At 37.4% G+C, this 13149-nt stretch overlaps 2 protein-coding genes across 2 annotated transcripts; one reads left to right on the forward strand and one right to left on the reverse strand.

Moving 5' to 3' along the window:
- The first annotated feature begins 2064 nt into the window (after positions 1-2064).
- Positions 2065-7396, forward strand: LOC147862034 (GDSL esterase/lipase At4g01130-like). Its single transcript, XM_087322141.1, has 5 exons — positions 2065-2565; positions 3156-3353; positions 4142-4311; positions 4609-4879; positions 6952-7396. The coding sequence occupies exons 1-5, from the start codon at positions 2214-2216 to the stop codon at positions 7218-7220; spliced, it is 1260 nt and encodes a 419-aa protein (XP_087178267.1). The 5' UTR covers positions 2065-2213; the 3' UTR covers positions 7221-7396.
- A 4001-nt stretch (positions 7397-11397) lies between these two features.
- On the reverse strand, positions 11398-12340 carry LOC147862035 (uncharacterized). The gene has a single exon (XM_087322976.1). It carries the CDS (start codon positions 12279-12281, stop codon positions 11592-11594), a length of 690 nt encoding a protein of 229 aa, XP_087179102.1. The 5' UTR covers positions 12282-12340; the 3' UTR covers positions 11398-11591.
- Positions 12341-13149: the final 809 nt, after the last annotated feature.

The following is a 13149-nucleotide window of genomic DNA, read 5'->3' on the forward strand; positions in this document are numbered from 1 at the left end:
ATATGTATCTAGGGATCACGATGGATAAGGGCATTATTATCTAAATTATATATATCATTTAGGTGTCACTTAGCAGAAGGGACATAGGATAAAATCCCACGCTTCGAGCGATGCCAATGAGTTACTTATATATATCAAGGAGCATGGGCCATGGGTCTATAGTGTCGTACACGAGAGAGGAAAGGAGAAAAAGAACAAACTACAAATGTTTGTCATGGGGCGACGAATGTTATGGCATTCCATCGCAAACGTGTAGTGGGCATATACACGTATATAATTCGCCTTTCACCAATCACAAAATTAGGGGGGTTCACGTGCCACTATGCCAAAGAAACCGGCCGTCTACTTATATATACATATGTATATGATTCGTCTTTCATCGAGCACAAAAAAGGGGGGTTCACGTGCCGCAATGCCAAAGCAACCGGTCTACTTATGACCTCCATGCAAGCAAGACATCCCTAAACACGCTTTGTATGCATTCTAGCCTTCTTATATGCTTGTGTGCTCTCTCTCCATCTTTCTTTTTTTAATGTAATTAGCTTACCCTAGTGGTAAGTTGTTATACTAAAGCACTACCTCTTGGGTTTGAAACTGAATTTTGTCACCTCTCTATTATATACTTCATTGATATCTATTATTTCATTAGATGCCACTGTGGGCTGTAGGGGTTGAACCCATGACCTCCTAGACTCCATTGGTTAATCTCTGTTTTTTGGTAAAAGCATACACAATTATATTAATTGTATCTCTCTTTCTCTCTCTCTCATGGGCCATGGCATAACACACACACACACACACACACACACACACACACACACACCCATATACATAAATGCATGTAGTGCTTTTCTCCTTCTGCTTTTTCTTTTTGTGTGTTCATAACGCGTCTTTAGATTTTCTACATACATATATATATATATATATATGTAGATAGCATACATAGCATACATACATACACGTGTGTCTGCATCGTAAAGAAACAGAGGATTCCTCTGAGAATCGACCACTCTCGCACACATAGCATACCTATATCATGTATGTTATGTATGCAGGTTTTGTTTTGCAACGTATGTATGAGTATGTATGTCTGGGAATCAATCTGTCTGGACTCCTGTTTATACAGTGTCTCATATGTATATACATAACATACATACATATGTATACACATGATACATCCATGATGATGATACAATGTACATAAATTCTCTCTCTTTCACATACACATACACATACACATACATATACACATACACGTATATGATGATATGATATGATATGATATGATGCGATATGGAAGAGAATGAAGTAAGGGAATCAAATCATCATCATCATCATCATCATCCATCTCTCTTTCTCTCTCTGTCTCTGTCTCTGTCTGTCTGTCTCTGTTTCTCTCTCTCTCTCTCTCTACAGAAAGTGTGTGTATGTTGAATGTTCCATTGTTATCTTATGATGTAGTAGGAGTAGGTAGTGGTTTTATGAAGAATGCCTCGGGGAACAACACGTAAGGAAGGGAAGGGAAGGGAAGGGAAGGGAAGGGTACACAGTTTGGACACATCTATCTATCTATCTATCTATCTATCTATCTATCTATCCATCTCTCTATCTGTGTATATATATATAATATCAGTATGTATGTATGTATGTATGTATGTATGTATATTCATCGATGGTGCATCCTTTATCTAGCTGGATATGGAAAAATGTAAAAAAAAGCAGATTAAATACTCCCCCCCCCCCCCCCCTCCCCACACACACACAATACAATACAATACAATAATACAAATTACAATACAATAAAGAACAATCTGAGAGGACCCGTGACAAATCTCTGATCTCTCTCTCTCTCTTACAACAAATTGCTTGTCATTTTACCATGAAAGAAAAGACAGACACAGACAGAAAATGGTAATGAAAATGAAAATGATGATGATGATGATGATGCAGGAGGAGGAGGAGCTAGTTGTGTAGTTGTTAATCCTGTTATCCTCCCCCTTTTCCTCCTTCCTTTTTGGTTGCCTTTTTCTTTCTGCTAATTTTAGTTTTAAGCTAATCTCTGTCATTCATGGGGAGCTTAGCTAGCTAGCTAGCTCGCTAATTTTTTAACCCAAAATGTGTTCCTCATAATCTTACCTCAACAACAACCCTATAATCCTTACCCATCATTTAGCCCTAATCATCATCATCATTAGGCATCTTCTAGCTTCATCATGAGATTCTCATCTTCTCCTTGGGGCTTCTTCACGACTGCACAAGGAGGGAAGGCCAATGGCGGCATTAGATCTGGGCTAATAATGTCTTCTTCCTCTCCATTCTTCTTCTTCTTCTTCTGCAGCTGCTTCTGCTCATGTGTGTTGATGAGTGTGGTTAGAAGCTCAAGTGGTGGGGGGTCCTGTGAATTCCCCGCCATTTTCAACTTTGGGGATTCGAGCTCAGACACAGGGGGCATCCACGTCAGCTTCCCCTTCATGACACTTGCAGAAGAGCTCCCCTATGGCGAGACCTTCTTCCACAAACCTGTCAGCAGATACAGTGATGGGCGCCTCCTCATCGATTTCCTGGGTAATTCATAGAAGATGAAGTACTCAAATTCATGATACTGGCAGATTATATCGAGTCTTAATCTTGTTATCATGTGTGGGGTGTGCCTTTCATTCCGATTCTTCTTGTCTATGCCTGTGACAATTAGCGCTTTAATCCTGTCTTTCTGCTTCGCATCTTTATTTTATTTTGACCTGCCTAAGCCAGATATAAACCGCGAATTCATATAAACCCATAACCCTAAAACCTTTCAAAACACCCAAAACAGACCCGACCCTAGCCCTAACCCTAACCCTAACCCTACATCCAACTTCAAACCTAACCTTGCTTCTAAATCAGAACCCTAAAACCTTCTATTTATAAAAGGGGAAAACCACATCAGAGCACCTTCAACTCTAAACTAGCAATGCTCCCCAGCCTTTTCAGTGACATACTTAAACTTCTCTAAATTACAATATCTAGTCTTTAAACTTCTTACCTTTGTAATTTACAAATCCATTCTTAAAAACTTGTCCAACATTTACTGTCTGTTTTTTTTTTTTGAGTTCTTACAATTTTTGGTATAATATATGGTGTCTCTTGAATAATGAATTGGTAATGCCATTCTTCAGCTGAAGGCCTTGGGAAGCCTTTTCTGAGCCCTTATCTGCAATCTGTGGACTCCAATTTCACACATGGAGCGAACTTTGCATCTTCGGGTGCAACCGCCAAGAACACGCGCTCGTATATCAGCCCTTTCAACCTTCAAATTCAAGTGAACCAATACAAGGTCTTCAAAGACCAAGTGGCCCTCACATTGGAGCAAAAAGGTATATATCATTTAAATTTAAGGAGTCATTTAGGGCCTGTAATTAGATTTTTAACCCTCTTGATCATTAGGGGAATCATTCCGAGGTACGCTTCGGAATCATTTGGGTACAAAAACTACTGGTAGGCTGGCTTCTCGATTTGCTGACATTTAGTCAGGGTTACTTATTGAGACATTTTAACAATCAAGTATCTCTAGCTTTACTTGCCATTTGTTGTGGGTATTCCCAACCGATTTCTAACAGTTAGTGTGGACAATGTCTAGTAGGGTGATGTTTAAGTTGTAGGCTACATACATGTTAGAGAGATTATTTCTAATGTAAGCATAAGACAAGGAAAACATGTTAGAGAGATTATTTCTAATGTAAGCATAAGACAAGGAAACATGTTATAGAGATTATTTCTAATGTAAGCATAAGACAAAGAAACATGTTAGAGATTATTTCCAATGTAAGCATACTATCTGGCTACCACAGGATACATTATGGTGATGCCCTTAAAATACACCTTGAGATGCTACCAAAGAATAGGGTGAACTGATGCCCTTAAAATACACCTTGAGATGCTACCAAAGAATAGGGTGAACTGATTCCCTCACATCACATTATGGTTTTCCTTATCTCCAACTTGTTCTCGAACTTTGTTGGCTACCACTACACCTCGATGGTCCGTAGACAATCATGTGCTATAAGCTCAACTAGGCTGACCCTGTTGTATAATTGAACACATTAGAATGGAACTCGATTACTTCTGACCACATAAGTTACAGTGTGACTGTTTAATCTTGCAGGTCCGCAATCCTACCTGCCATTGTCCGTGGAGTCGTTTGTGAAGGGGCTTCACATTATACAGATTGGCGCGAGCGATTTCAGCCATGCATACATGAACCTGAAGATGAATACTGAGCAGATCAGGAGCTATCTCCCAGGGGTAGCCAATTCGATAAGCTCTGCGGTGAAGGTAATTTACTCGGTCCGGGGGGAAGGCACAGATTGACACTATGCTTGCATACCTTCCCATAACTGATTTCAGTGACCAAGGAAAACTGATGTTTTCTAGCATATGCCTACTTTTGTTTTGGTAGAGAAAGTGATGTCTTTAGGAATGTAAGGCTATGGTGCCCATGTGGATTGGAGGGAAAGTCTTGGAGGTGTTATCTGGTTTGAAATGTTTGAATGTAGTAGTATAACATTGGCCACATATATACAAATCTATGACACATATATACATATATATATATGTAATGTGGTGATGTAGGAGCTGTACGAGAGTGGGGCTCGGACATTCTGGGTGATGGACGTGGGGCCGCAAGGGTGCCTACCATTGGTGCTCTCGCAATTCCCTCACTCGGCCGCAGACCTCGACGAGCACGGATGTGCGCGGCCCTTCAACGAAGCCGTCGTCTTCTACAACCGCCTCCTCAAAGCTCAGCTGGCTCTCCTCGCCGACCAATTCCCAGCCGCATCTATCGTCTATGTCGACACATACTCCGTCCTCTACGCCATGGTCCAAAACGCGCCTCGCTTCGGTAACCCGATCACTCGAAAACACTTCTCCTCGATGATTCCCCTTGTCTTCTTTAATTCGTTACATGGTCTAATTCACTAAGATCACCAAGCATGTCATGTGTGTGATTGTTCTCTTGTGGTCTCTAAAAAGTGTTTATTAGGTCATCCCATCACTTAGAAATCTTAGAATTATATAAAGATTCCCACATGAGACACCTAAAGTTCACAAGCTTAGGTAACACTAGCTTGACGCTCACTTGGACACAAGTGTGTTTGAATTCTCGGAATGTTCGGACATTCCCGGAGACCCTCCAAGGTACACTTTGAGCCTTGGCTGACAAAAGCTCACAATGTTTGACATTGTCAAGAAAACTTAATTGGAAGTGGATCCTAAACATCTCGTGTGCACATGGGCACATTAGGATCCATCCTTAGGAATGCGCACATGGGCACCCACACCTTGTCTTTTGTTTCTCAACATTCCTTCTCTCTTTCTCTCCATTTCCGAGTTCATTGTGGAACATGCTCTATTTCCTTCATACTAAATGGTATTTTGACTCCTCTGTTGTTGCTTTATTTCCTCTATTCCCGCTCTTTCTTGGTTTCTCTTCTTTTTCTTTTCTTTTTTTCCAAAAACAAAACTCCTTCCATTAGTTATAAAATTTTACAGTAGAGAATGTTATAAAAATTCTTGGTCTCTCGTAGACTCCCAAAAATAAGCAAATAAATAAATACACTTTCTTCATATGTCTTAAATGAGGTGATAATGTACAAATGCATCATAATTCACCTCGAAAAACAACTCCTTTTCTTGACTAGTTCTCACCCCATCCTAGCTCAAAAATAAAGATTGCTTCTCGAATACATCTTTTCTTAATATACAAACATCTTACACGATGCTCAGTCCTTTCGCAAACTTATTACTGCCTGCCCCAACTCCTACCACAAAATCTTATGCAGAAAATGCACATTGTCCGATGTCCACCCGAACACCACAAAAAGACTTCTTAAAACACACGAGTCCTTTGCATTTTACCTTTTCTTGGATTGGGTCATCCTTTGATTTTACCTTTTCTTTACTTGATCCTAGGAAAACTAAAACCTTTCCTCTTCGACTCAGTTCCTTCCACCTTGGAAAACTAGCTCTGTTGATTTATAGACCCAAAAAATTCGTCAATCCCTTCTCTTTGATTCCCCGACATGTGAAACTACAAATGATAGAGCAAGTGCTTTCATGCTAACATTGGTTCTACACCCATAAAAGAATTTACAGCACAATTGCATTGAAATTTGTGAATTGTAAGACATAAATAATTGTCTTGGGTAATGCATACTCAACCTAGTTGCTACATGAAAAACTCCGGAAGTTAACATTGTGTATATAGTGAATAGTGTCAATGTTGTTTATATTAAAATATGTGCAAACACAACTAGGTCACGTAAGTAATGAAACTTTTCTTATAGGTCCTTTTGCCTTTTAGCCTTAAAGTTGTATCTTGATAAATATGGAGAACAACACATTGTATCAGTTTCCGTGTGTATATCTTTACAAAAACATCATATCAATTTTAGTCTAACTAATCTTTGCATATTGATGATATTGACTTTAAGAGATTGCGAGGATATGTGAGGGTGTCGCAAAGTTATATCTTTTTACAATATATATGGTTTGAAGTTTCTTTTTCACTATTTATCCTAGTGATTTCCAGTATGTTTGTTTTATTTATTCACTTATATGACTGAATTTAAAGGCGTTGTCATCGTAGTAATTCTATACTTCCTTTATACATATCCTAGTGATTTCCAACATGTTTGTTTTCTTTATTCACTCACGCAACTGAATTTAAAGGCGTTGTCATTGTAGTAATTCTATGTGGACCACTTGGTCCATTTAAAGGACTTCAATGTGAAGCATGTGCACATTTCTTGCTTTTATGGATGAAGAAAAAATGTAGGAGTATAAACAAGGTTCTATGGGTGTGCCAATTAATTAAATGATGGACATACCACCTCTTTGCAAATTGTTTGTAATAAGAAGATAGAAGTCTTGTCATATTGAAATATTTGATGAATTCACATGCATGGTTAACAGGGTTCGAGTATACAACCCGTGCGTGTTGTGGAGTAGGAGGGAAGCACAACTACGATTATGGAGTGCAATGTGGTACAAGCAATCATGTGCACGGCCAATATTTAACCGCATTGTCATGTGTGAATCCAGGGACCTACATCAATTGGGATGGTGTACACCTGACGGATCGAGCCAATCGCTTGCTCGCACGTCATATCCTCACTGGCTCCTATTTCCACCCCTTCTTCCCTCTCGCCCAACTATGTCCTTCAAACCTCAACACTGTGTGACCCCATGATATAAAAACAACCTTTTTCTTTCCTCGTGGTTTTTGCACAAGCACACACCATGGCAGCCGAAAGTTGTGTAAGACTATAGTAACCCATAATGTAACACAATATTACTAGATCATTATTATGATAGTTTCGTCAATTCTTATCTGAATGTCACTAGAAGTATTGCTACTTAGGCCCTTTTCTCTTGTGCCACAGTATAATGTATGAAAAGATCTATGTCTCTCCCTCCTATCTTTAGTATTCGGTTGTAAGTATTGCATTAATTAACGTGAGATGAGTCACATTGCCCATAATTAACATGTGGAAACAAATATGTTTGGAGAATATCCTACCAATATGAGTTACATACGAAGCTAAGTAGAGATCTCATATGGTGGGCCTATTCCCTCCACATCCTCCAAGATAGCATGGAATTAGATGTGTGAATTCAAGTGTTCTAATTGGAAACTACAACTTCTTGCATTGTAAGTATCAAGTTTATGCTTGAGGGTGTGCGTGTAGCCAATTTTATTGCATCGGATATGTTGAGAGAAGTTTACTCCTTTTGTCTAATTTGTAATGCTCGAAAATTGTACAACCCACTTTTCACACAAGGATTTATTAAAGTGTTTTTCCTTTTTCCTTTTTTCCTAACTTAGTTGGCAATTCCAAAGAAATGGAAGTGTTGGGAAATAATCTCCTTGATCACAAAAGTTCATGGAGAGATGTGACTTGTTCATGGAAATATGCTTACCTTTTTCAACCCTCCAAAAAATAAAGCAACTTATTGGAATAACATGGTTCGTCATGATAGTTATGGACCTTGGTGGTATTAATACATCAATACATATATAATGTCATACAGAAGCTTTAACCATGTATACTTCATGATTTTATTTTTAATTGGGACATATGTTACGAGGCATCTCTTTCATTCACACCCTTAGATATTCTTGCACGTTGTGCTCAAAAGAGCATGTAGAAATCAAGCTTTATCATTAGCAAAGAAATAAAGAAGATTCTATGCTCACCAAATGTTATGACTAGAAGCAATCTTTTATGATGTTCTAACCTTTTTTATATCTTTCCTCAAGAGCTTTCCAAATAGTTTACAAGAGCTTGACTAGGTGCTGAATGCCTCACTATCAATGTGTCACTAATGAGTCAAACTACATATGTCACTTGTTAGTTTTGTAAAGTTGCATTCCACTATCATTCTACTCTTTTCAATTGGATCAACTTCAATTGAGTAGATAATTCCAAAAAGCTAAAACATACTTTTTAAAATTATGAGCATATTTAGGTAAAATTTTTGCAACATTGCATGAGATCAAAGGAACAAATATCCTCAAGGAGAGGACGACCATTGTTGGATGTAGACAATGATTAGCCTTCATCCAACAATGGTTGTCCTCTCCCTTTCTTGAGTCAGCAGGCCTCCATATAAGATGGAAGATCATGGAACTATCACATCCCTACCGGTATTTGTATACAACATTCTAATTTGTAAAAATTTATAACTAATGGAAGTTTTTTTTTGCTAAAAAAATAAAAGCAAAACAATATATCCTCGTCAATTTGAGACACAATAATATATTTGGTCCTCTTCATTTATTGAACTATAAAACGTTCTTACACCCACCCAATTTTAGGAATAAGCTAACCACCACATCCTCATGCTTGATCTTTAAAATTGATATTCCAATTCAGCATGAAAGTAAAACTCGGTGGTCATTGCCTGAAAACTCTTTGAAATTAACATAGCTTCCATATTGTTGTGCTTAGCAAGGTTTAAATATAAAAATGTACAACTATTCTTCAAGCTAAAACTTTTTTTCATTACATTATACAAGTTGACACCTTCTCAAGAATTTCATAAAAGGATCCGGTCCACGAGCTTCTATTCCACTTTGAACAAGTCTATACATCCCAAGAATATATGTGAGGCTCATGTCATACGCCACAATACCATAAGCATAATGAGAACTAATTTTCTTGAGTCCTGAACATTGTCCAGAAGTGATGGGTTGAACATAAATTAAACAATATTCATACATTGCTTTGATATATTGGCATACAAAATGCAAACCCCAATGTTGCACAAAAAATGTCATCAAAACTAAGAATGAGAACATTGTGGATTGATAAATAAAGAATCACGAGACACCTCATGAGAAAAATAGCAGCCTTAAAGGAACTAGGACCATTTCAATCAATGCAACGAAGCACCATAAGCATCAATATTGCCTTGAATACACAATTGAAGTGACAAGGGATAGAAGAAATAACCAACCAAAATAGCCTCTTCACACAAAAAGTTTGAGTTTTTATTTCAAAATCTTGCAGAACATGGCTTTCATAAATAGACCTTTGACATGTGACTTGAAATTTTAATTTCTGGGCCTTACAAACTAGTAGAAAAGTATAGTGAACACTTAACATGTGATAACTTAACATTATCTGTACTTTTGAAACAAAAAAAAAACTGTGTAGCCTCAGAAGATTATTAGACCAGAAAAAATTCCTTTGAAACTCCTCACATGTCAGTCACATTCTTAATAATGACCCCCTATCCCTTAAAATCAAACCTATTGTGGCATGTTTTGAGACAACAAAAAAGGCTGGGCAAATTAAATATATGGTTGGCCAGAAGAAATTCCTTTTAAATATATACTTGGCAGAAGAAATTCATTAAAAACCATAACACCAGTGACATTGTTAATTATGATACTCTCTTCATTTAGCACAACCAGGCTCTAAACTATTCCATTACACCAAAACACATATTAGCAAGCATAACTCAATAGCATGAATAATTACTAATAGCACTATAACCACAAATTACACTATGACCACAAATTACACTCAAAACTCATTCTTCAAAGAAAATGGAAGTATTATTGTTTACAAATTACAACACAACAATTCACAGCATTAGTATAGACCCATGAGTAGGAACTACACTCAAATTTCACATAACCATCAGTGCTATTACAACAGGACTTACGGTATAATCAATATAATTTACAGTAAAAAAACAATTTAAATTACAATCTATGAATATTTATGACCACTAATATAATATACTGGATATAAATTAGTCTCAGAAATCATTTTCTGAGAGGAATAGACCATCAATAGGGATGAGAATTAAAGCTATTTTTCCAAGGTCCATGGAAAGATTCGTTCTTAAACATAAAAACATAAATGACATACTAAATTACAAATACAAAAGCACATGACCATCAATTGCACTTCCACCTCCACTTCGTCAGTTGTATAAGTTATTTCTTCACACCGAAGAAGCAGAGAGAATATGAGACCATCAATATAAATTAATCAAAACGAGTCTAAATTACCATCTATGAATATTTTATAAGCACAGATATAATATGCTGAATATAAATTAGTCTCGAAAATAATTTTCTGAGGCGCAGATCACAAATACAGATGAGGATTAAAGCCATTTTTCCAAGGTCCATGGAAAGATTTCTGCTTAAACATAAACCATCGATGGAAAACTTATTAACAAGTCAAAATTTATAAGTTCCATTTCCACTTTCATCAGTTCTATAAGTTATTTCTTCACATCAAAGAAGCATTCAGAATATAAACCCATCAATATAAATTATAGCCAAACCCAAGTTTCCTCTCTTAAAATTCATCTGCCCATTGCATACTTGATGATGACTGATGTGAAAGAATAATACCAAGTCAGATTGAAACCAAAGATTTCCGTTTAAAAATCTAACAGCATACTTGATTACAAGTCAGAACACAGGCTATATAGGGTTATTTCCACCATCATATCAGCTACTTCAATCAAAGATCAATTAACAACAGCATACTTCATTAAATGTCAAAAAGCATACCAAATTTTTTCTGTGAGTTAGTTCCAACATTCTACATGCCACTTCTAACAATAAAAAAAGGTTAGAGCCAAACTCAAAATTAAAGTCTGGTATTAGTACAAAATAGGCCTAAACTCAAATTTAACCATCAAAAGAAAAGCAATGACCAAATAACCATTAACATGAATACAAATTAGGTGTGAACATATTTTCAAATATTTCTCTTTAAATTTTTAACCAAAAACGCCATATTTCATAAGAAGTACTGTAAGATCATAAAACTATAACCGCAAATAAGGCTGAAAACCAAATTTTCCTGTAAATAATTACACCTCAAACCATTAAGGCAGACTTAATGATCATTACCATGAATGCAAGTTAATATTAGACTTAACACCAGATGTATCAGGGGAAATGGAAGAGATCGAAGCCTTCAAAACTCAACCAACAATGGCATACTTAATTACAGGTCGAAAATCAAGCCAGCAACATTTCTATAAGAGTTATTTCCCATCATTCACTTTCTTTCTGCACGTTATTTCTTAACTAATAACATCGAAGAAGAAGCTAGAGCCAAATCCTTCTTACCATTGTTGCGATGAAGAATGTTATTTCCAAGAAGACGATTGGTAGAGGGTGCAGATTCATCTTCACCGAGTTTTATATCAAAAGCACCGATGATCGAACCGAGACCTCGAGAAGAAGCCACTTCAGTACCACTATTAACAATCTTAAGAGCAACTTTGAAAGTTTCATCTTGATCAGAAGCCTTCTCAAGCGGTTGGAAGTGGTTTCCATAGATATACTGAGGAGTATAACCTTCCTCATCATCAAACATCAACAGATGTCCATGCCACTCCCATATACGATAGCCAGAGTCTTTATCATCATGGAAAGCGACACAGATCTGATGCTCACCGATCGAAACGGCCTTTCCACTGTTTGGCTTCAACGTTTCCACGTTCCCTAAAGCGATCTTCTGCACAATTTTCGCTTCAAGAGAAGCTTCTTCACGAGCGATCCTTCCTTTCCCTCTCACATCAACAGGTGCGTCAGCAGAAGGTGAAGCAGAAGAAGAAGATAGGCCAGGAATTAGGTCTGTGTTCATAGAAGGCCCAAGTCCACTGAGAGTGGTGAGGGGATTCAGCCCATTGAGTAGACCATTGAAGCTAGATTGGAAAGGCGCGCGGGAATCTAAGGCTCGGAGAAAACTGTAGGGATCCATGGCGACCTCTCGCGATCGCGCAGAAACCCTAATTTCCCTGCCTGCTTCTACTTCTTCGTTTTCTTCAAAAGCCCCTCCTAAAACCCTTCCAGTTTTAGAAAATTACAAATGTGCCCCTAAAATTTACCTATTTCTCCCAAACGATACCGCTCCAAGTACTGTTTCTGTGAATTTTGTACTACAAAATAGAGAGAGAGAGAGAGAGAGAGAGAGAGCTCAGTTGGTAAGGTTGCCCAATGGAGACCAGGTGGTCATGGGTTCAACCCCTACATTCCACAGTGGCATCTAGTGAAATAGGATATATATAATAGAGAGGTGAGAAAATTGGGTTTCGAACCCAAGACACAATGCTTGTAGAGTTATCGACTTACCATTAGGGTAAGCTAATTACGATAAAGAGAGAGAGAGAGAGGTTGCCCAATGGAGTCCAAGAGGTCATGGGTTCAACCCTTACATTCTAGAGTGGCATCTAGTGAACTAAGATATATGTTTGAAGTAATAGAGAAGTGAGAAATTTGGGTTTCGAACCCAAGAACTAGTGTTAGTAGTATAACAACTTACCTCTAAGGTAAGCTAATTACAATAAGAGAGAGAGAGAGAGAGAAGTTTAAGAGAAGATTTCTAGTGTTCAAACAAATTAGTTACATCAGCCCAATTGGGAGAGTGTTGCATCAACGTTATTATTCTACACAAAGCTTGAATGTTATCTTATATATTATCGGTTAATCATCTTTCTCTTACTTTCCTTTTCCTTATAATTGGGGCATAGTATTCATGGAAGGGATGGATAAATGGATAAACGAGAGATAAATAGAGAGACAAAGGAGACGAAGAAGATGTTATTTGGAAGAAACAAAAGAATGGCGAT

The sequence above is a fragment of the Azolla caroliniana genome, unplaced genomic scaffold (assembly GCF_043228905.1).
Source record: "Azolla caroliniana isolate FFs.n. ecotype wild unplaced genomic scaffold, voAzoCaro1.0.p SCAF_7, whole genome shotgun sequence".
Lineage (NCBI taxonomy): Eukaryota > Viridiplantae > Streptophyta > Polypodiopsida > Salviniales > Salviniaceae > Azolla > Azolla caroliniana.

Bases quoted from the DNA above. Each gene is read 5' to 3' on its own strand.
- LOC147862034 (XM_087322141.1), top strand. From the start codon at position 2,214: ATGAGATTCTCATCTTCTCCTTGGGGCTTCTTCACGACTGCACAAGGA. The intron at 4,312-4,608 runs GTAATTTACTCG...GTGGTGATGTAG, and splicing joins CGATAAGCTCTGCGGTGAAG to GAGCTGTACGAGAGTGGGGC. The intron at 4,880-6,951 runs GTAACCCGATCA...CATGGTTAACAG, and splicing joins CCAAAACGCGCCTCGCTTCG to GGTTCGAGTATACAACCCGT.
- LOC147862035 (XM_087322976.1), bottom strand. From the start codon at position 12,281: ATGGATCCCTACAGTTTTCTCCGAGCCTTAGATTCCCGCGCGCCTTTC.